General features: G+C 42.4%; 1 protein-coding gene across 1 annotated transcript in view; it reads right to left on the minus strand.

The window, feature by feature from the left end:
* The window catches only part of LOC137272175 (uncharacterized), a 550405-nt gene that overhangs the window by 425725 nt on the left and 102618 nt on the right, over positions 1 to 22062 (minus strand). The window contains exons 13-15 of the mRNA XM_067804527.1: positions 11681 to 11794; positions 5185 to 5273; positions 2980 to 3189 (exon numbers count right to left, since the gene is read on the minus strand). Of these exons, the coding sequence (XP_067660628.1) occupies positions 2980 to 3189; positions 5185 to 5273; positions 11681 to 11794 (413 nt within the window). The remainder of the gene's footprint in view (positions 1 to 2979; positions 3190 to 5184; positions 5274 to 11680; positions 11795 to 22062) is intronic.

Raw genomic sequence — 22062 nt, forward strand, 5'->3', positions numbered from 1 at the left:
ACCTGGTATCACATAATTTCAGTGTAATTTTTGCATGCTTATCTATCAAGTGGCTACAATTTAATCAACATATGTGCTGCGCTGAGAACTCATTTAACATGGTGGCCTCTTGGATTGTGTATTCTGGAATCATATGTAAGTTGAAAAATCAGTCTAAGTCATTTTAGTTTCAGTACTTTTCATTACACTCCTCTAACGAGTCTTACAAACCCAGGTAACCTTGGAGATTGACCAATCAGAAAGGAGCTTACCAAATCACGAAAGTGGACATTCGTACAGACCTTATGAACCTTCATTTCAAAAAGGTTTTGTACCTGTACAATTCTGAATGCTATTTTCTGTATGATTGCTTCAGGGTGATGCATAAAGAGGATGCTACAACACTATCAACAGTGAGTAAATAGTCGGTGAAAATAGCATTTTTGTCAATATTCAAGGATGTCAACTTGCGGAAATAGTGGCTAATGGTTATCATATCATCTGAAAGCCATAAGCCTATGTACCTCAGGTCAGATATCTGTGTTTTATGCAGATTTTCGCTTGTTGAGGGAAAGTGTCAGTGACTGTGGAATTTTGTCAGTTCTGCCAAATCCTAAACAGTAGCCATTGTCTGACTGGTCAAATCCGTTTGGCCATCTTGCATTTGATTGGGCAGTTGTTAACAAATAATGTATAGTGACTAAATCAAAAATGTGATTGTGGTTTCTGTGCATGTGATGTTTACAGTTTGTGTCAGCACATTCACTTGAAGTACAGTACATTCACTAGAGGTGATTTCAACTGCTGCACCCACAAAAATATGTGCACATTGCAAAATAATGGAAACATCTTCCAGAATGAAAATATCTAAGCAGTGACACCATATATCCAATAGTGTTTTAATAAGTAGCCAATGGTTGTTCATATCAAAAACAGATGTCTTGTCAAGTTATTTTATGTTCATGCCATGTCTCATTGATGACTGAAAACATAAGTACGCCCTGCATCCTTTTATTAAATAAGGATGCCCTGCATCCTATTATTAAATAAGGATGCCCTGCATCCTTTTATTAAATAAGTACGCCCTGCATCCTTTTATTAAATAAATTAAGGTCATCTAAGGAAGAGTTATCTTTTGTTCATTTTGTTGTTGCCATGATCAAACTTTTTCCTGATCAAGAAAATGGATTGTGGATTTTTAGCAGGGCCTGTTATCTAATAGTTTAATTAATTCCGAAATAAACAAGTTTTAAATTGTTTGAAACATGAATAATATTTGAAGTATTTGCATTCAGAAACACATTCTGTGTTCTTGAGCCTGCATCAAGCTGTCCAGAAGACCGTCCAGTAAAGATACAGAGAGTGCATCTAATTGAGTTGATGTTACAGAATGAAGAATGTCATGTTTGCTGTCATAGTATTGTAAGACTTGCATAAACATTTCAGGGTAGGTGAGAGATATTGAAGAATTAAGTGGATGTTGATCCAACATTGGGCCATGTTATGGTCTTGGTGCACTGTGACTGACATGCTATTGTCATGGTGCACTGTGAGTGACATGCTATTGTCATGGTGCACTTTGACTGACATGCTATTGTCATGGTGCACTGTGAGTGACATGCTATTGTCATGGTGCACTGTGACTGACATGCTATTGTCATGGTGCACTGTGACTGACATGCTATTGTCATGGTGCACTGAGACTGACATGCTATTGGCATGGTGCACTGTGACTGACATGCTATTGTCATGGTGCACTGTGACTGACATGCTATTGTCATGGTGCACTGTGACTGACATGCTATTGTCATGGTGCACTGTGACTGACATGCTATTGTCATGGTGCACTGTCACTGACATGCTATTGTCATGGTGCACTGTCACTGACATGCTATTGTCATGGTGCACTATGACTGACATGCTATTGTCATGGTGCACCGTGAATGACATGCTATTGTCATGGTGCACTGTGACTGACATGCTATTGTCATGGTGCACTGTGACATGCTATTGTTATGGCAGACAATCAGTGCCTTGAGTGTCAACAATTACAATCAGTGTCTTGAGTGTAAACAACAGCAGTGTCTTGAGTTTAAAGAGTGACTAAGTGCCTTAAGTGTAAACAGGGACAATAAGAGCCTTCAGCAAAAACAGTGAAAATAAGTGAATTGAGTGTAAACAGTGAAAATCAGTGAACTGAGGTGAAACTCAATGCCTTGAGTGAACAGTGAAAAATCAGTGAACTGAATGTAAACAGTGAAAATCAGTGAACTGAGGTGAAACTCAATGCCTTGAGTGAACAGTGAAAAATCAGTGAACTGAATGTAAACAGTGAAAATCAGTGTAAACAATGGCAATAAATGCCTTGAAATTATGAAATGACAATAAGTGCCTTGAGTTTAAATGGGGGCGCGGTGGGCGAGCTGGTTAAAGCACCAGGCTAGCTATCCAGTGAGATTTGAGGTGTTGCCTGTGACCTGTAAAAACCTTGGAGTCAACTTTGTGTGCAAACTGTTTCTGGTGACTATCTGTCCCAATCCACCCAGCTGTGAATGGGTACCTCAATAGGATGTGACAGGTACAAAAATGTCTGGTGCACCTAGAGGCAGCAAGAATTGTATACTCCCCTGGGAGTTGTGACTGATAATACAATGGACCATTGATATGGACATCCTGTGATTGAGGGAAATATATGTCAGTGTCTTGAGCAAGCACTAGTTGCCTGGATATGTGTGCTATTTAAATACACAATAATAATAATAAAAAATAATAGCATAACACACCTCTCAAAAGTAACAGTGTTGGAAAATATCTACAAACTAAGCAGTTTCATTGGCAGAGAACTGAATCAAGATTGGGATGCTTTCCAAACAAAAGGCCTGACAATATTCATTGCATTAAAATTCATTGTACATTTATGTTCAAGGAGGTATTACTTGATCTCTGCCTTGAGATATTTTCTTTGAAAACAGTTTGTGGTAAAATGGACAAAGGACCTACATTCCATCAGTGAGACTGAAAGCAGCAGATCCAGCCACAACGCCGATGCCCTTCTCAACAGGGAGGTTCTCTGGTCCAAGGCCAACAGTCACATGGCCATTCTGCCCTTGCTTGACCAGCTGAACAGTACAGCTACTGTTGGCCTTTGTAATGGGGAGAAGGTTGACACACAATCCCTTCAGGCCAGATGTTTTGTATGACTTGGCAAATCTGGAAGAGGAACCACAAAAATTGAAGTATCACTTCTAAGAAACTTTGACAACACATTCTCATGTCCGTAACACTTCCATGATCAATGACAACACATTCTCATGTCCGTATCACCTCCATGATCAATGACAACACATTCTCATGTCCGTATCACCTCCATGATCAATGACAACACATTCTCATGTCCGTATCACCTCCATGATCAATGACAACACATTCTCATGTCTGTATCACCTCCATGATCAATGACAACACATTCTCATGTCCGTATCACCTCCATGATCAATGACAACACATTCTCATGTCCGTATCACCTCCATGATCAATGACAACACATTCTCATGTCCGTATAACCTCCATGATCAATGACAACACATTCTCATGTCTGTATCACCTCCATGATCAATGACAACACATTCTCATGTCCGTATCACCTCCATGATCAATGACAACACATTCTCATGTCCGTATCACCTCCATGATCAATGACAACACATTCTCATGTCCGTATCACCTCCATGATCAATGACAACACATTCTCATGTCCGTATCACCTCCATGATCAATGACAACACATTCTCATGTCCGTAACACTTCCATGATCAATGACAACACATTCTCATGTCCGTATCACCTCCATGATCAATGACAACACATTCTCATGTCCGTATCACCTCCATGATCAATGACAACACATTCTCATGTCCGTATAACCTCCATGATCAATGACAACACATTCTCATGTCTGTATCACCTCCATGATCAATGACAACACATTCTCATGTCCGTATCACCTCCATGATCAATGACAACACATTCTCATGTCCGTATCACCTCCATGATCAATGACAACACATTCTCATGTCCGTATAACCTCCATGATCAATGACAACACATTCTCATGTCCGTATAACCTCCATGATCAATGACAACACATTCTCATGTCCGTATCACCTCCATGATCAATGACAACACATTCTCATGTCCGTATCACCTCCATGATCAATGACAACACATTCTCATGTCCGTATCACCTCCATGATCAATGACAACACATTCTCATGTCCGTATCACCTCCATGATCAATGACAACACATTCTCATGTCCGTATCACCTCCATGATCAATGACAACACATTCTCATGTCTGTATCACCTCCATGATCAATGACAACACATTCTCATGTCTACAGTACACATTTACCACAAAATACTTCCTACAGTACACCTTTACCACAAAAAACTTACTAAAGTACACCTTAACTATTACTCATTATTTACTACAGTACACCTTTAACACACAATATTTACTACAGTACACCTTAACTCCACAATTCTCACTGCAGTACACCTTAAGTACACAATTCTTCCTACAGTACACCTTAACTACACAATACTTACTACAGTACACCTTAACTACACAATACTTACTACAGTATATCTTCACCACACAATACTCACTACAGTACTCCTTAACTACACAATACTCACTACAGTACACCTTAGCTACACAATACTCACTACAGTACACATTAGCTACACAATACTCACTACAGTACACCTTAACTACACAATACTTACTACAGTACACCTTAACTACACAATACTTACTACAGTATATCTTCACCACACAGTACTTACTACAGTACACCTTAACTACACAATACTTACTACAGTACACCTTAACTACACAATACTTACTACAGTACACCTTAACTACACAATACTTACAACAGTATATCTTCACCACACAGTACTTACAACAGTACACCTTAACTCCACAATACTCACTACAGTACACCTTAACTACACAATACTTACAACAGTATATCTTCAACACACAGCACTTTTTGTGATACAACTTCTCTATAAGACAATAATCTTCATCAAACAATCCTTACTACAGTACACCTTCTTCGTTACACACTACTTTCAGTGATACAACTTCTCTATAAGGCAATACCTACGACAATAAATTGTTATCAAACAATACTTACGACAGTACGCCTTCTTCATCACAAAGCATGTTCTGCAGGTAACCTGGTTCAAATGTCTTTTTCTCTCTGTCCCATTGGGAAATTAAACCCTGAAAATATATACTTAAACTCTTTATTAAGAACATTCTGCCACTGGCAGCCAAAGAAATACTTCAGGTTTAGGGTTAGGGTTAGGGTTAACTCTTCACCCACAGACCACTATTGCAGTACTTCACCCACAGACCACTATTGCAATACTTCACCCACAGACCACTATTGCAATACTTCACCCACAGACCACTATTGCAATACTTCACCCACAGGCCGCTACTGCACTACTTCTCCTAAGGTTATCAACCCGATAGTTCCACCACAGGTAAACAATGCTATAGTTTTACAGTAAGCAAATAATGCAGTAGTCCTACCACAGGTAAACAGTGCAGTAGTAATACCACAGGAAAACAACGCAGTACCACAAGTAAACAATACAGTAGTCCTACCACAAGTAAACAATACAGCAGTCCTACCACAAGTAAACAATACAGTACTTCTACCATAAGTAAACAATGCAGTAGTAATACCACAGGAAAACAACGCAGTACCACAAGTAAACAATACAGCAGTCCTACCACAAGTAAACAATACAGTAGTCCTACCATAAGTAAACAATACAGTAGTCCTACCATAAGTAAACAATGTAGTAGTAATACCACAGGAGAACAACGCAGTACCACAAGTAAACAATACAGCAGTCCTACCACAAGTAAACAATACAGTAGTCCTACCATAAGTAAACAATGCAGTAGTAATACCACAGGAAAACAATACAGTACCACAAGTAAACAATACAGTAGTGATACTATAAGTAAACAATGCAGTAATCATCCCATCAGTAAACACTCCAGTAGTCCTACCACAGGTAAACAATGCAGTAGTAATACAACAGGAAAACAACACAGTAGTCCTACCATAAGTAAACAATACAGTAATCCTACCATCAGAAAACACTGCAGTAGTTCTACCACAGGTACACAATGCAGTACTCCTACCACAGGTAAACAACACAGTAGTCCTACCACAGGTAAACAATACAGTAGTCCTACCACAGGTAAACAACACAGTAGTCCTACCATAAGTAAACAATACAGTAATCCTACCATCAGAAAACACTGCAGTAGTTCTACCACAGGTACACAATGCAGTACTCCTACCACAGGTAAACAACACAGTAGTCCTACCACAGGTAAACAATGCAGCAGTCCTACCACAAGTAAACAATACAGTAGTCCTACCATAAGTAAACAATGCAGTAATCCTACCATCAGAAAACACTGCAGTAGTTCTACCACAGGTAAACAACACAGTAGTCCTACCACAGGTAAACAATGCAGTAGTCCTACCACAGGTAAAGAACACAGTAGTTCTACCACAGGTAAACAACACAGTAGTAATACCACAAGTAACAAATGCAGTAGCCCTACCATCAGTAAACACAATAAACCAAGGAAAAACCGGTTTCAAGTAAAATTAACAGAAACTAGAAAATATATTTCCTGGCTAGAGCTGTGCCTGAAATTAAGATCATCAGGGAATCCCATGTCTAAATGACAAAAGGCAATTTAGAGAAAATTAAAATTACAATACAAGACAACAAAAGAAAAGGTACTTCTCCAAATTGTTGATTCCCTTAAAAAATTGGACTGAAAGAAAGAAAAAATGGTAAAAGAGAAACAAATTACACAAAATAAGCTTTTTAGAAATAATGAAAAGCAATTCTACAGGCAACTCAAGACAAGTGGTGTTGATGAACATGATAAACAGCCTCCCATGGCTGCCAATGAAAGGTTCTGGAAACTGTAACCCGGCAACTGTAACCTGGAGGCACCATGGGTCGGTGATTATGACCATGCAATTCATGTGAAATTAACCAAGTCGTTTGTCTGTTACATCTCGCCAGATTGCTTGAAGACTGTTATAAAGAAGTCCAAATCTAATACAGCTCCAGGGCCTGATAGTTTTGGAAACTGGTATTGGAAACTGTTTCCCTGTGTCCAAACACCACTTCTTCACTGTTCTAGTTCTCTTGTGGACACGGGTGATGTTCCTCCATGGTTTTGCAAAGGTCGCACAAAACTTCTACCCAACAAAGGAGACTTGACTCATCTGAAAAACTTCCGCCCTATCACGTGTTTGAATACTCAATATAAATTATTCACAGGGTGTTTGACGAACCTTGTGTCATCTTATTGCTCGTCTAATGAGATAATTTACAGAGAGCAGAAGGGGGCAAGAAATGGATGTTGGGCGTGCAAGGATCAACATCTGGTACAGAAAATGATTTTGGAAGAGGCTAAAACATATCACCACAACCTCTCCATGTGCTGGATTGACTTCAGTCTACTGACTTCCCTGAGCGACTACTTGATTTACTCAAGTCTTTAATGAGTTGCTGGTCGACTCAACTTGAGATACACCCGAAAAGGCAGGTGTAGACTTTGGAATCTATTCCAATCAGAAGGGGAATTTTCCAGGGGGACTCCTTTAGTCCTTTCCTTTTTTGTTTGTCTCTAAATCCTTTGTGTATTCTGCTCAATACGGAGGAGGGTTACCATCCCAGACCTCCTCAGCACAGATCCCCAACACCTCTTACTCATCTCTACATGGATGACATCGAGCTCCTTGCCAAAGGAGAGACCAGTTTGAAAGAACAGGTTCTCCTTGTCAAGTCCTTCTCTAATGATATTGGCATGACATTTGGACCCGACAAATGTAATACTCTTCATCTGAAACGTGGCATGGTAACTAATGATGGATCGGTCAAGTTACAAGGGGGAGGAGTTATTGAGCATCTTGTGGAAGATCAGGCCTACACTTATCTTGGAATGCAAGTTCGAGACAAGCGACAATGCCCAGATTCAAGATAACCTTTGGGCCGAGTATAAATCTTGTTTGAAGAAAATCTGGAACTCAGCACTAAATGCTCGAAAACAAGGTCAAAGCCACCAATACTTTTGCAGTGCCAGTCCTCTCCTGTTCCCTTTGAGTGGTTGATTGGACCAAACAAGACATCCAGAGTCTTGACCGCCTGACCAGAAGGATCATGTCTGATAACAGAGCACAGCACCCTCATTCCTCTCTTAATCGTTTATATATGCCAATCAATTCTGCAAGTGGGGGTTTGATTAATGTGGAGGCTCTTCATGATAGAATTTCACTGTGTACTTTTGCACACATTTTTTATCAGATGATCCTCTGGTGATGCACGTCAAGACTCATGATGAAAGCAAGGAATTCCACAGCTTTTTTAAGCGTGCCAAGTTTGTTGGACACAATCTGAAATTTGAGATTGATTTTGTTAATGGTGATGTACTGCTGGATGGTACAGCGATGGGAGTAAACTAGGTGAAGTCCTTTACCAAGTCTGCCCAGAGTCAGTCCTTTGTGGAGAAGCTGTCTGAGAAACCATTGCATCGTGTGTTCATGCAGTGTGTGGAACAGAACAGCAATCCAACCGACTGCTTTGCCTGGATGAAGTCGCCTGGTCTCAAATGTGAAACTGAGGGCTTCCGTTTTGCTGCTCAGGACCAGTCACTTCCCACTCACAATTGCCAGAATGTTATTCTTAAGGAAAATGTGAACATGAAATGTTGTCTTTGCAATGAATTTACACAGACTGTCCAACACCTTGTCAGTGGATGCCCTTCCTTGGCAGAAACAGCATATCTTAAAAGACATGATGGCATGGCTCACTGCTTTTACTATCGTCTCCGCCATGCCTGTGGCTTTGACCCTGAGGTCCATGCATGGTACGACATGTCCAGGGTCTCCTGGAAAATGATGCTTTTACACGTCTCTGGAATAGGCCAATTTACAGCCTGAGATGAATTCCAGCCAACAAACCTGATCTTGTCCTTTTCAATAAAACCAATGAAATTATTATCATTGAATTTTCTGTCCCTTTTGACAGCAATGTGATTGGCAAGATTCACGAAAGGCACGATATAATATGTGGACCTTGCCTTTGAAATGTCTCACTGGCATCCCAAGTACACTATCGTCAGGCTCCCCATTGTTCTCGGTCTCCTTGGTTTGGTACCTCCTGATCTCTTGGCACAGATCAGGAGAGTACCTGGGTTCGCCACCGGGAGCACAGCCCTTCTGACAATCTGCGTAATGCAGAAGGCTGCAGTGTTGGGGAGCCTTTATATTTTCCGGAAAGTTCTTGGTGGGTTCGACTAGGCAGTGTTTCCTGGGAGAAGTCCCATTTGCTGTCTGGGCTGCGTGTAGAGGGGGCGAGGGTCCTGAGCTGATGATGAGCTTTACCAGCCTGACTGTGCCAGGATCACCCCAACCCTCTCTGCTGCATTCTATCCTAATCTGTAAAACATAATAATAGTAATGCATTTGTTAAGCGCCTAATGTCCAACCAATGCTGCTCAGTGGCGCTGTGCAAACAAAGAGGAGAAACTAGTAGGTAGCTAGGAAAAGATGTTTTTTAAGTTGGCTCCTAAATGTTTCCAAGGAAGACACTGATCTCAGTTCAGCTGGCAGAGAGTTCCACAAAGCTGGTGCAGCAGCACTGAAAGCTCTGTCGCTCATGGATGTTTTTGTTGCTGGCATTTTCAGGATGCCTCTTTTCTCAGACCTCAAGGCATGAGTTGGACGATAGATTTCGATGATGTCTTTCAGGTAAGCTGGAGAATTGAAGTCATAGAGGGTTGAGTAGGTGATGTAAATTATTTTGTACTGTATTCTCCTCTTTACTGGGGGCCAGTGCAGTGACCAAAGCACAGGGGTGATGTGTTCCTGACATTTTGTCCTGGTTATTATCCTGGCAGCTCTGTTTTGTACAAGCTGGAGATGTTGAATTGCTGCTGCTCCTGAGACGAAGGAGTTAAAGTAGTCCCGCGTGAGTTGACATATGACTGAACTAAAAGTTTGGATGTGTCAATATCAAGACAGCGTCAAATTGTAGCTGATCTTGCTGCTGTTAGGGCTTGTGATTCTGGTGACACTGAAGAGTGAAAGGCAACACCAAGGTTCTTCACCTGGGGCATAGGGCGGATAGACTGATCTCCGGCTGTAAGACTACAATCACCTATTATACAAAGCTGCTGCCTGGTTCCAATGATCATGAATTCAGATTTGCTGTCGTTGAGTTTCAAAAAGTTGTCCATATCTTGATGTCAGTGATGCAGTTCTCCAAAGCATGTTTTGCCTGTTCAACATGAGCTGGTTTAATTCCTATGTACAGTTGGTTATCATCTGCATAGCCATGGAATTTAATATTGTGACTTCGGATGATGTTACCAATTGGGAGAATGTTCAGTGAGAATAAATATGGACCGAGCACAGAGTCTTGTAGTACACCAAAGTTGGTTTCTCTGATGAATGAGATCGCATTATGAACCTTGACCCTCATTGTTCTATTTGACAAGTAGTCCTGGAACTAATGTAGTGCTGTTCCTGCGATGCCCATAGTGTGTTCTAACCTCTGCAGTAGAAGAGTGTGGTCCACAGTGTCGAAAGCTGCTGAAAGGTCGAGTAGTTCCAAATGTATTTATCAACTCTGGACTGCCACGCAAAACTCTCAAAACCTACTTAAAAAGCACTTTTATATCAGATCTTATAGCACAGCATTATCTCTTAGATGTTAACATGAAAAAGTTTAGGACATCGACTGCACAATTACGATGTACATCCATGGGTTAAATATTAAACAAGGTAGATATCATAATGCTCCACTAGAAAACAGACTGTGTATGCTGTGTGATTTAGGCATTATAGAAGAAGAGCATCAGTTTATATTAGCTTGTACGCATTTTCACACTTTAAGTATGTTATGTAACCATTTTACTACATCAATCTTTGCGAATATGAATTAAAGTCATTCTTCAAAGCAACAAATCTACAAATTCTTAAGAATCTATCAAAATATATCTATGATGGGTTCAACAATGGAAAATCTGCTTAATGCAAAAGTTCTACCATGGGTAACCAATGCAATAGTTCTCCAACAGGTAACCAACAAAGTAGTTTTCCAACAGGTAACCAATGCAATAGTTCTCCAAAAGGAAACCAGTGTGATAGTTTTCCAACAGGTAACCAATGCAATAGTTCTCCAACAGGTAACCAGTGCAATAGTTTTCCAAAAGGTAACCAGTGCAATAGTTCTCCAACAGGCAACCAATGCAACAGTTCTCCAACAGGTAACCAATGCAATAGTTCTCCAACAGGTAACCGAAGAAGTAGTTTTTCAACAGGTAACCAATGCAATAGTTCTCCAACAGGTAACCAATGCAATAGTTCTCCAAAAGGTTACCAGAGCAATAGTTCTCCAAAAGGTTACCAGAGCAACAGTTCTCCAACAGGTAATCAGTGCAATAGTTTTCCAACAGGTAACCAATGCTATAGTTTTACCACAGGTAACCAATAAAGTAATCAGTATAGTAGTTCTTCAAGTGGTAAAGTATGCAATAGCTCTTTATTATTTTCAAACAATGAGTGCCTCACATACCTGAGGAGGTGAATTCAAATTCTTCACTTTGATTTCTGCAACTCCCTTCCCAATGATTGTGACAAGAGGGTACATGCCAATATGGGGTGTCTCCTTGACAGCCTTGTCCTCCATCTGCAACAAAAATGAATATACCCTAAAGACCTCATTCATGTCACTAGGTATACCCTGTGAAGGCCTCATTCATATCACCAGTTACACCCTGTGAAGGCCTCATTCATATCACCAGTTACACCCTGTGAAGGCCTCATTCATATCAACACGTATACCCTGTGAAGGCCTCATTCATATCAATAGGTATACCCTGTGAAGGCCTCATTCATATCACCAGTTATACCCAGTGAAGGCCTCATTCATATCACCAGTTACACCCTGTGAAGGCCTCATTCATAAAACGAGATATACCCTGTGAAGGCCTCATTCATATCACCAGTTACACCCTGTGAAGGCCTCATTCATATCAACACGTATACCCTGCAAAGGCCTCATTCATATCACTAGGTATACCCTGTGAAGGCCTCATTCATATCACCAGTTACACCCTGTGAAGGCCTCATTCATAAAACGAGATATACCCTGTGAAGGCCTCATTCATATCACCAGGTACACCCTGTGAAGGCCTCATTCATATCAACACGTATACCCTGTGAAGGCTTCATTCATATCACTAGGTATACCCTGTGAAGGCCTCATTCATATCACCAGTTATACCCAGTGAAGGCCTCATTCATATCACTGGGTATACCCTGTGAAGGCCTCATTCATATCACCAGTTATACCCTGTGAAGGCCTCATTCATATCACTAGGTATACCATGTGAAGGCCTCATTCATGTCATTAGGTACACCCTGTGAAGGCCTCATTCATATCACTAGGTATACCATGTGAAGACCTCATTCATATCACCAGTTATACCCAGTGAAGGCCTCATTCATATCACTGGGTATACCATGTGAAGGCCTCATTAATATCACCAGTTACACCCTGTGAAGGCCTCATTCATATCAACACGTATACCCTGTGAAGGTCTCATTCAAATCACTAGATATACCCTGTGAAAGCCTCATTCATATCACCAGTTATACCCTGTGAAGGCCTCATTCAAATCACTAGGTATACCATGTGAAGGCCTCATTCATGTCACTAGGTATACCCTGTGAAGGCCTCATTCATATCACTAGGTATACCATGTGAAGGCCTCATTCATATCACCAGTTATACCCAGTGAAGGCCTCATTTATATCACTGGGTATACCATGTGAAGGCCTCATTCATATCACCAGTTACACCCTGTGAAGGCCTCATTCATATCACCAGTTACACCCTGTGAAGGCCTCATTCATATCAACACGTATACCCTGTGAAGGCCTCATTCATATCACTAGGTATACCCTGTGAAGGCCTCATTCATATCACCAGTTACACCCTGTGAAGGCCTCATTCATATCAACACGTATACCCTGTGAAGGCCTCATTCATATCACTAGGTATACCCTGTGAAGGCCTCATTCATATCACGGGTTATACCCTGTGAAGGCCTCATTCATATCACTGGGTATACCATGTGAAGGCCTCATTCATATCACCAGTTATACCCTGTGAAGGCCTCATTCATATCACTAGGTATACCATGTGAAGGCATCATTAATATCACCAGTTATACCCAGTGAAGGCCTCATTCATATCACTGGGTATACCCTGTGAAGGCCTCATTCATATCACCAGTTATACCCTGTGAAGGCCTCATTCATATCACTAGGTATACCATGTGAAGGCCTCATTCATGTCATTAGGTACACCCTGTGAAGGCCTCATTCATATCACTAGGTATACCATGTGAAGACCTCATTCATATCACCAGTTATACCCAGTGAAGGCCTCATTCATATCACTGGGTATACCATGTGAAGGCCTCATTAATATCACCAGTTACACCCTGTGAAGGCCTCATTCATATCAACACGTATACCCTGTGAAGGTCTCATTCAAATCACTAGATATACCCTGTGAAAGCCTCATTCATATCACCAGTTATACCCTGTGAAGGCCTCATTCAAATCACTAGGTATACCATGTGAAGGCCTCATTCATGTCACTAGGTATACCCTGTGAAGGCCTCATTCATATCACTAGGTATACCATGTGAAGGCCTCATTCATATCACCAGTTATACCCAGTGAAGGCCTCATTTATATCACTGGGTATACCATGTGAAGGCCTCATTCATATCACCAGTTACACCCTGTGAAGGCCTCATTCATATCACCAGTTACACCCTGTGAAGGCCTCATTCATATCAACACGTATACCCTGTGAAGGCCTCATTCATATCACTAGGTATACCCTGTGAAGGCCTCATTCATATCACCAGTTACACCCTGTGAAGGCCTCATTCATATCAACACGTATACCCTGTGAAGGCCTCATTCATATCACTAGGTATACCCTGTGAAGGCCTCATTCATATCACGGGTTATACCCTGTGAAGGCCTCATTCATATCACTGGGTATACCATGTGAAGGCCTCATTCATATCACCAGTTATACCCTGTGAAGGCCTCATTCATATCACTAGGTATACCATGTGAAGGCATCATTAATATCACTAGGTATACCCTGTGAAGGCCTCATTCATATCACCAGTTATACCCTGTGAAGGCCTCATTCATATCACTAGGTATACCATGTGAAGGCATCATTCATGTCACTAGGTATACCCTGTGAAGGCCTCATTCATATCACTAGTTATACCCTGTGAAGGCCTCATTCATATCAACACGTATACCCTGTGAAGGCCTCATTCATATCACTAGGTATACCCTGTGAAGGCCTCATTCATATCACCAGTTATACCCAGTGAAGGCCTCATTCATATCACTGGGTATACCATGTGAAGGCCTCATTCATATCACCAGTTATACCCAGTGAAGGCCTCATTCATATCACTGGGTATACCATGTGAAGGCCTCATTCATATCACCAGTTACACCCTGTGAAGGTCTCATTCATATCACCAGTTACACCCTGTGAAGGCCTCATTCATATCAACACGTATACCCTGTGAAGGCCTCATTCATATCACTAGGTATACCCTGTGAAGGCCTCATTCATATCACCAGTTACACCCTGTGAAGGCCTCATTCATATCACCAGTTACACCCTGTGAAGGCCTCATTCATATCAACACGTATACCCTGTGAAGGCCTCATTCATATCACTAGGTATACCCTGTGAAGGCCTCATTCATATCACTAGGTATACCATGTGAAGGCCTCATTCATGTCACTAGGTATACCCAGTGAAGGCCTCATTCATATCACTGGGTATACCCTGTGAAGGCCTCATTCATATCACCAGTTATACCCTGTGAAGGCCTCATTCATATCACTAGGTATACCCTGTGAAGGCCTCATTCATATCACCAGTTACACCCTCTGAAGGCCTCATTCATATCACCAGTTACACCCTGTGAAGGCCTCATTCATATCACTAGGTATACCCTGTGAAGGCCTCATTCATGTCACTAGGTATACCCTGTCAAGGCCTCATTCATATCACCAGTTATACCCGGTGAAGGCCTCATTCATATCATTAGGTATACCCTGTGAAGGCCTCATTCATATCACGGGTTATACCCTGTGAAGGCCTCATTCATATCACTAGGTATACCCTGTGAAGGCCTCATTCATATCACTAGGTATACCATGTGAAGGCCTCATTCATGTCACTAGGTATACCCAGTGAAGGCCTCATTCATATCACTGGGTATACCCTGTGAAGGCCTCATTCATATCACCAGTTATACCCTGTGAAGGCCTCATTCATATCACTAGGTATACCCTGTGAAGGCCTCATTCATATCACCAGTTACACCCTCTGAAGGCCTCATTCATATCACCAGTTACACCCTGTGAAGGCCTCATTCATATCACTAGGTATACCCTGTGAAGGCCTCATTCATATCACTAGGTGTACCCTGTGAAGGCCTCATTCATATCACCAGTTATACCCGGTGAAGGCCTCATTCATATCATTAGGTATACCCTGTGAAGGCCTCATTCATATCACGGGTTATACCCTGTGAAGGCCTCATTCATATCACTGGGTATACCATGTGAAGGCCTCACTCATATCACCAGTTATACCCTGTGAAGGCCTCATTCATATCACTAGGTATACCATGTGAAGGCATCATTCATATCACTAGGTATACCCTGTGAAGGCCTCATTCATATCACCAGTTATACCCTGTGAAGGCCTCATTCATATCACTAGGTATACCATGTGAAGGCATCATTCATGTCACTAGGTATACCCTGTGAAGGCCTCATTCATATCACTAGTTATACCCTGTGAAGGCCTCATTCATATCAACACGTATACCCTGTGAAGGCCTCATTCATATCACTAGGTATACCCTGTGAAGGCCTCATTCATATCACCAGTTATACCCAGTGAAGGCCTCATTCATATCACTGGGTATACCATGTGAAGGCCTCATTCATATCACCAGTAATACCCAGTGAAGGCCTCATTCATATCACTGGGTATACCAAGTGAAGGCCTCATTCATATCACCAGTTACACCCTGTGAAGGTCTCATTCATATCACCAGTTACACCCTGTGAAGGCCTCATTCATATCAACACGTATACCCTGTGAAGGCCTCATTCATATCACTAGGTATACCCTGTGAAGGCCTCATTCATATCACCAGTTACACCCTGTGAAGGCCTCATTCATATCACCAGTTACACCCTGTGAAGGCCTCATTCATATCAACACGTATACCGTGTGAAGGCCTCATTCATAACACTAGGTATACCCTGTAAAGGCCTCATTCATATCACTAGGTATACCATGTGAAGGCCTCATTCATGTCACTAGGTATACCCAGTGAAGGCCTCATTCATATCACTGGGTATACCCTGTGAAGGCCTCATTCATATCACTAGGTATACCCTGTGAAGGCCTCATTCATATCACCAGTTACACCCTCTGAAGGCCTCATTCATATCACCAGTTACACCCTGTGAAGGTCTCATTCATATCACTAGGTATACCCTGTGAAGGCCTCATTCATGTCACTAGGTATACCCTGTGAAGGCCTCATTCATATCACCAGTTATACCCGGTGAAGGCCTCATTCATATCATTAGGTATACCCTGTGAAGGCCTCATTCATATCACGGGTTGTACCCTGTGAAGGCCTCATTCCTATCACTGGGTATACCCTGTGAAGGCCTCATTCATATCACGAGGTAAACCCTGTGAAGGCCTCATTCATATCACTAGGTATACCCTGTGAAGGCCTCATTCATATCACTAAGTATACCCTGTGAAGGCCTCATTCCTATCACCAGTTACACCCTGTGAAGGCCTCATTCCTATCACTGGGTATACCCTGTGAAGGCCTCATTCATATCACGAGGTAAACCCTGTGAAGGCCTCATTCATATCAACACGTATACCCTGTGAAGGCCTCATTCATATCACTAGGTATACCCTGTGAAGGCCTCATTCATATCACCAGTTACACCCTGTGAAGGCCTCATTCATATCACCAGTTACACCCTGTGAAGGCCTCATTCATATCAACACGTATACCCTGTGAAGGCCTCATTCATATCACTAGGTATACCATGTGAAGGCCTCATTCATATCACCAGTTATACCCTGTGAAGGCCTCATTCATATCACTGGGTATACCATGTGAAGGCCTCATTCATATCACTAGGCATACCCTGTGAAGGCCTCATTCATATCACCAGTTATACCCAGTGAAGACCTCATTCATATCGCTGGGTATACCCTGTGAAGGCCTCATTCATATCACTAGGTATACCCTGTGAAGGCCTCATTCATATCACCAGTTACACCCTGTGAAGGCCTCATTCATATCACCAGTTACACCCTGTGAAGGCCTCATTCATCTCAACACGTATACCCTGTGAAGGCCTCATTCATATCACTAGGTATACCCTGTGAAGGCCTCATTCATATCACCAGTTACACCCTGTGAAGGACTCATTCATATCACCAGTTACACCCTGTGAAGGCCTCATTCAGATCAACACGTATACCCTGTGAAGGCCTCATTCATATCACTAGGTATACCCTGTGAAGGCCTCATTCATATCACCAGTTATACCCAGTGAAGGCCTCATTCATATGACTGGGTATACCATGTGAAGGCCTCATTCAAAAAACCAGATATACCCTGTGAAGGCCTCACTCATATCACCAGTTACACCCTGTGAAGGCCTAATTCATATCAACACGTATACCCTGCGAAGGCCTCATTCATATCACTAGGTATACCCTGTGAAGGCCTCATTCATATCACTAGGTATACCATGTGAAGGCCTCATTCATGTCACTAGGTATACCCAGTGAAGGCCTCATTCATATCACTGGGTATACCCTGTGAAGGCCTCATTCATATCACCAGTTATACCCTGTGAAGGCCTCATTCATATCACTAGGTATACCCTGTGAAGGCCTCATTCATATCACCAGTTACACCCTCTGAAGGCCTCATTCATATCACCAGTTACACCCTGTGAAGGCCTCATTCATATCACTAGGTATACCCTGTGAAGGCCTCATTCATATCACTAGGTATACCCTGTGAAGGCCTCATTCATATCACCAGTTATACCCGGTGAAGGCCTCATTCATATCATTAGGTATACCCTGTGAAGGCCTCATTCATATCACGGGTTATACCCTGTGAAGGCCTCATTCATATCACTGGGTATACCATGTGAAGGCCTCACTCATATCACCAGTTATACCCTGTGAAGGCCTCATTCATATCACTAGGTATACCATGTGAAGGCATCATTCAGATCACTAGGTATACCCTGTGAAGGCCTCATTCATATCACCAGTTATACCCTGTGAAGGCCTCATTCATATCACTAGGTATACCATGTGAAGGCATCATTCATGTCACTAGGTATACCCTGTGAAGGCCTCATTCATATCACTAGTTATACCCTGTGAAGGCCTCATTCATATCAACACGTATACCCTGTGAAGGCCTCATTCATATCACTAGGTATACCCTGTGAAGGCCTCATTCATATCACCAGTTATACCCAGTGAAGGCCTCATTCATATCACTGGGTATACCATGTGAAGGCCTCATTCATATCACCAGTAATACCCAGTGAAGGCCTCATTCATATCACTGGGTATACCATGTGAAGGCCTCATTCATATCACCAGTTACACCCTGTGAAGGTCTCATTCATATCACCAGTTACACCCTGTGAAGGCCTCATTCATATCAACACGTATACCCTGTGAAGGCCTCATTCATATCACTAGGTATACCCTGTGAAGGCCTCATTCATATCACCAGTTACACCCTGTGAAGGCCTCATTCATATCACCAGTTACACCCTGTGAAGGCCTCATTCATATCAACACGTATACCCTGTGAAGGCCTCATTCATAACACTAGGTATACCCTGTAAAGGCCTCATTCATATCACTAGGTATACCATGTGAAGGCCTCATTCATGTCACTAGGTATACCCAGTGAAGGCCTCATTCATATCACTGGGTATACCCTGTGAAGGCCTCATTCATATCACTAGGTATACCCTGTGAAGGCCTCATTCATATCACCAGTTACACCCTCTGAAGGCCTCATTCATATCACCAGTTACACCCTGTGAAGGCCTCATTCATATCACTAGGTATACCCTGTGAAGGCCTCATTCATGTCACTAGGTATACCCTGTGAAGGCCTCATTCATATCACCAGTTATACCCGGTGAAGGCCTCATTCATATCATTAGGTATACCCTGTGAAGGCCTCATTCATATCACGGGTTATACCCTGTGAAGGCCTCATTCATATCACTAGGTATACCCTGTGAAGGCCTCATTCATATCACTAAGTATACCCTGTGAAGGCCTCATTCCTATCACCAGTTACACCCTGTGAAGGCCTCATTCCTATCACTGGGTATACCCTGTGAAGGCCTCATTCATATCACGAGGTAAACCCTGTGAAGGCCTCATTCATATCAACACGTATACCCTGTGAAGGCCTCATTCATATCACTAGGTATACCCTGTGAAGGCCTCATTCATATCACCAGTTACACCCTGTGAAGGCCTCATTCATATCACCAGTTACACCCTGTGAAGGCCTCATTTATATCAACACGTATACCCTGTGAAGGCCTCATTCATATCACTAGGTATACCATGTGAAGGCCTCATTCATATCACCAGTTATACCCTGTGAAGGCCTCATTCATATCACTGGGTATACCATGTGGAGGCCTCATTCATATCACTAGGCATACCCTGTGAAGGCCTCATTCATATCACCAGTTACACCCAGTGAAGACCTCATTCATATCGCTGGGTATACCCTGTGAAGGCCTCATTCATATCACTAGGTATACCCTGTGAAGGCCTCATTCATATCACCAGTTACACCCTGTGAAGGCCTCATTCATATCACCAGTTACACCCTGTGAAGGCCTCATTCATATCAACACGTATACCCTGTGAAGGCCTCATTCATATCACTAGGTATACCCTGTGAAGGCCTCATTCATATCACCAGTTACACCCTGTGAAGGACTCATTCATATCACCAGTTACACCCTGTGAAGGCCTCATTCAGATCAACACGTATACCCTGTGAAGGCCTCATTCATATCACTAGGTATACCCTGTGAAGGCCTCATTCATATCACCAGTTATACCCAGTGAAGGCCTCATTCATATCACTGGGTATACCATGTGAAGGCCTCATTCAAAAAACCAGATATACCCTGTGAAGGCCTCATTCATATCACCAGTTACACCCTGTGAAGGCCTCACTCATGTCACCAGTTACACCCTGTGAAGGCCTCATTCATATCAACACGCATACCCTATGAAGGCCTCATTCATATCACTAGGTATACCCTGTGAAGGCCTCATTCATATCACCAGTCATACCCTGTGAAGGCCTCATTCATATCACTAGGTATACCCTGTGAAGGCCTCATTGACATCACCAGTTACACCCTGTGAAGGCCTCATTCATATCACTAGGTATACCATGTGAAGGCCTCATTCATGTCATTAGGTACACCCTGTGAAGGCCTCATTCAAATCACTAGGTATACCATGTGAAGGCCTCATTCATATCACCAGTTAAACCCAGTGAAGGCCTCATTCATATCACTAGGTATACCATGTGAAGGCCTCATTCATATCACCAGTTACACCCTGTGAAGGCCTCATTCATATCAACATGTATACCCTGTGAAGGCCTCATTCATATCACCAGTTACACCCTGTGAAGGCCTCATTCATATCACTAGGTATACCCAGTGAATGCATCATTCATGTCACTAGGTATACCCTGTGAAGGCCTCATTCATATCACCAGTTACACCCTGTGAAGGCCTCATTTATATCAACACGTATACCCTGTGAAGGCCTCATTCATATCACTAGGTATACCCTGTGAAGGCCTCATTCATATCACTAGGTATACCATGTGAAGGCCTCATTCATGTCACTAGGTATACCCAGTGAAGGCCTCATTCATATCACTGGGTATACCCTGTGAAGGCCTCATTCATATCACCAGTTATACCCTGTGAAGGCCTCATTCATATCACTAGGTATACCCTGTGAAGGCCTCATTCATATCACCAGTTACACCCTCTGAAGGCCTCATTCATATCACCAGTTACACCCTGTGAAGGCCTCATTCATATCACTAGGTATACCCTGTGAAGGCCTCATTCATGTCACTAGGTATACCCTGTGAAGGCCTCATTCATATCACCAGTTATACCCGGTGAAGGCCTCATTCATATCATTAGGTATACCCTGTGAAGGCCTCATTCATATCACGGGTTATACCCTGTGAAGGCCTCATTCATATCAACACGTATACCCTGTGAAGGCCTCATTCATATCACTAGGTATACCCTGTGAAGGCCTCATTCATATCACTAGGTATACCATGTGAAGGCCTCATTCATGTCACTAGGTATACCCAGTGAAGGCCTCATTCATATCACTGGGTATACCCTGTGAAGGCCTCATTCATATCACCAGTTATACCCTGTGAAGGCCTCATTCATATCACTAGGTATACCCTGTGAAGGCCTCATTCATATCACCAGTTACACCCTCTGAAGGCCTCATTCATATCACCAGTTACACCCTGTGAAGGCCTCATTCATATCACTAGGTATACCCTGTGAAGGCCTCATTCATATCACTAGGTATACCCTGTGAAGGCCTCATTCATATCACCACTTATACCCGGTGAAGGCCTCATTCATATCATTAGGTATACCCTGTGAAGGCCTCATTCATATCACGGGTTATACCCTGTGAAGGCCTCA

This window comes from Haliotis asinina, chromosome 2 (genome assembly GCF_037392515.1).
Source record: "Haliotis asinina isolate JCU_RB_2024 chromosome 2, JCU_Hal_asi_v2, whole genome shotgun sequence".
Lineage (NCBI taxonomy): Eukaryota > Metazoa > Mollusca > Gastropoda > Lepetellida > Haliotidae > Haliotis > Haliotis asinina.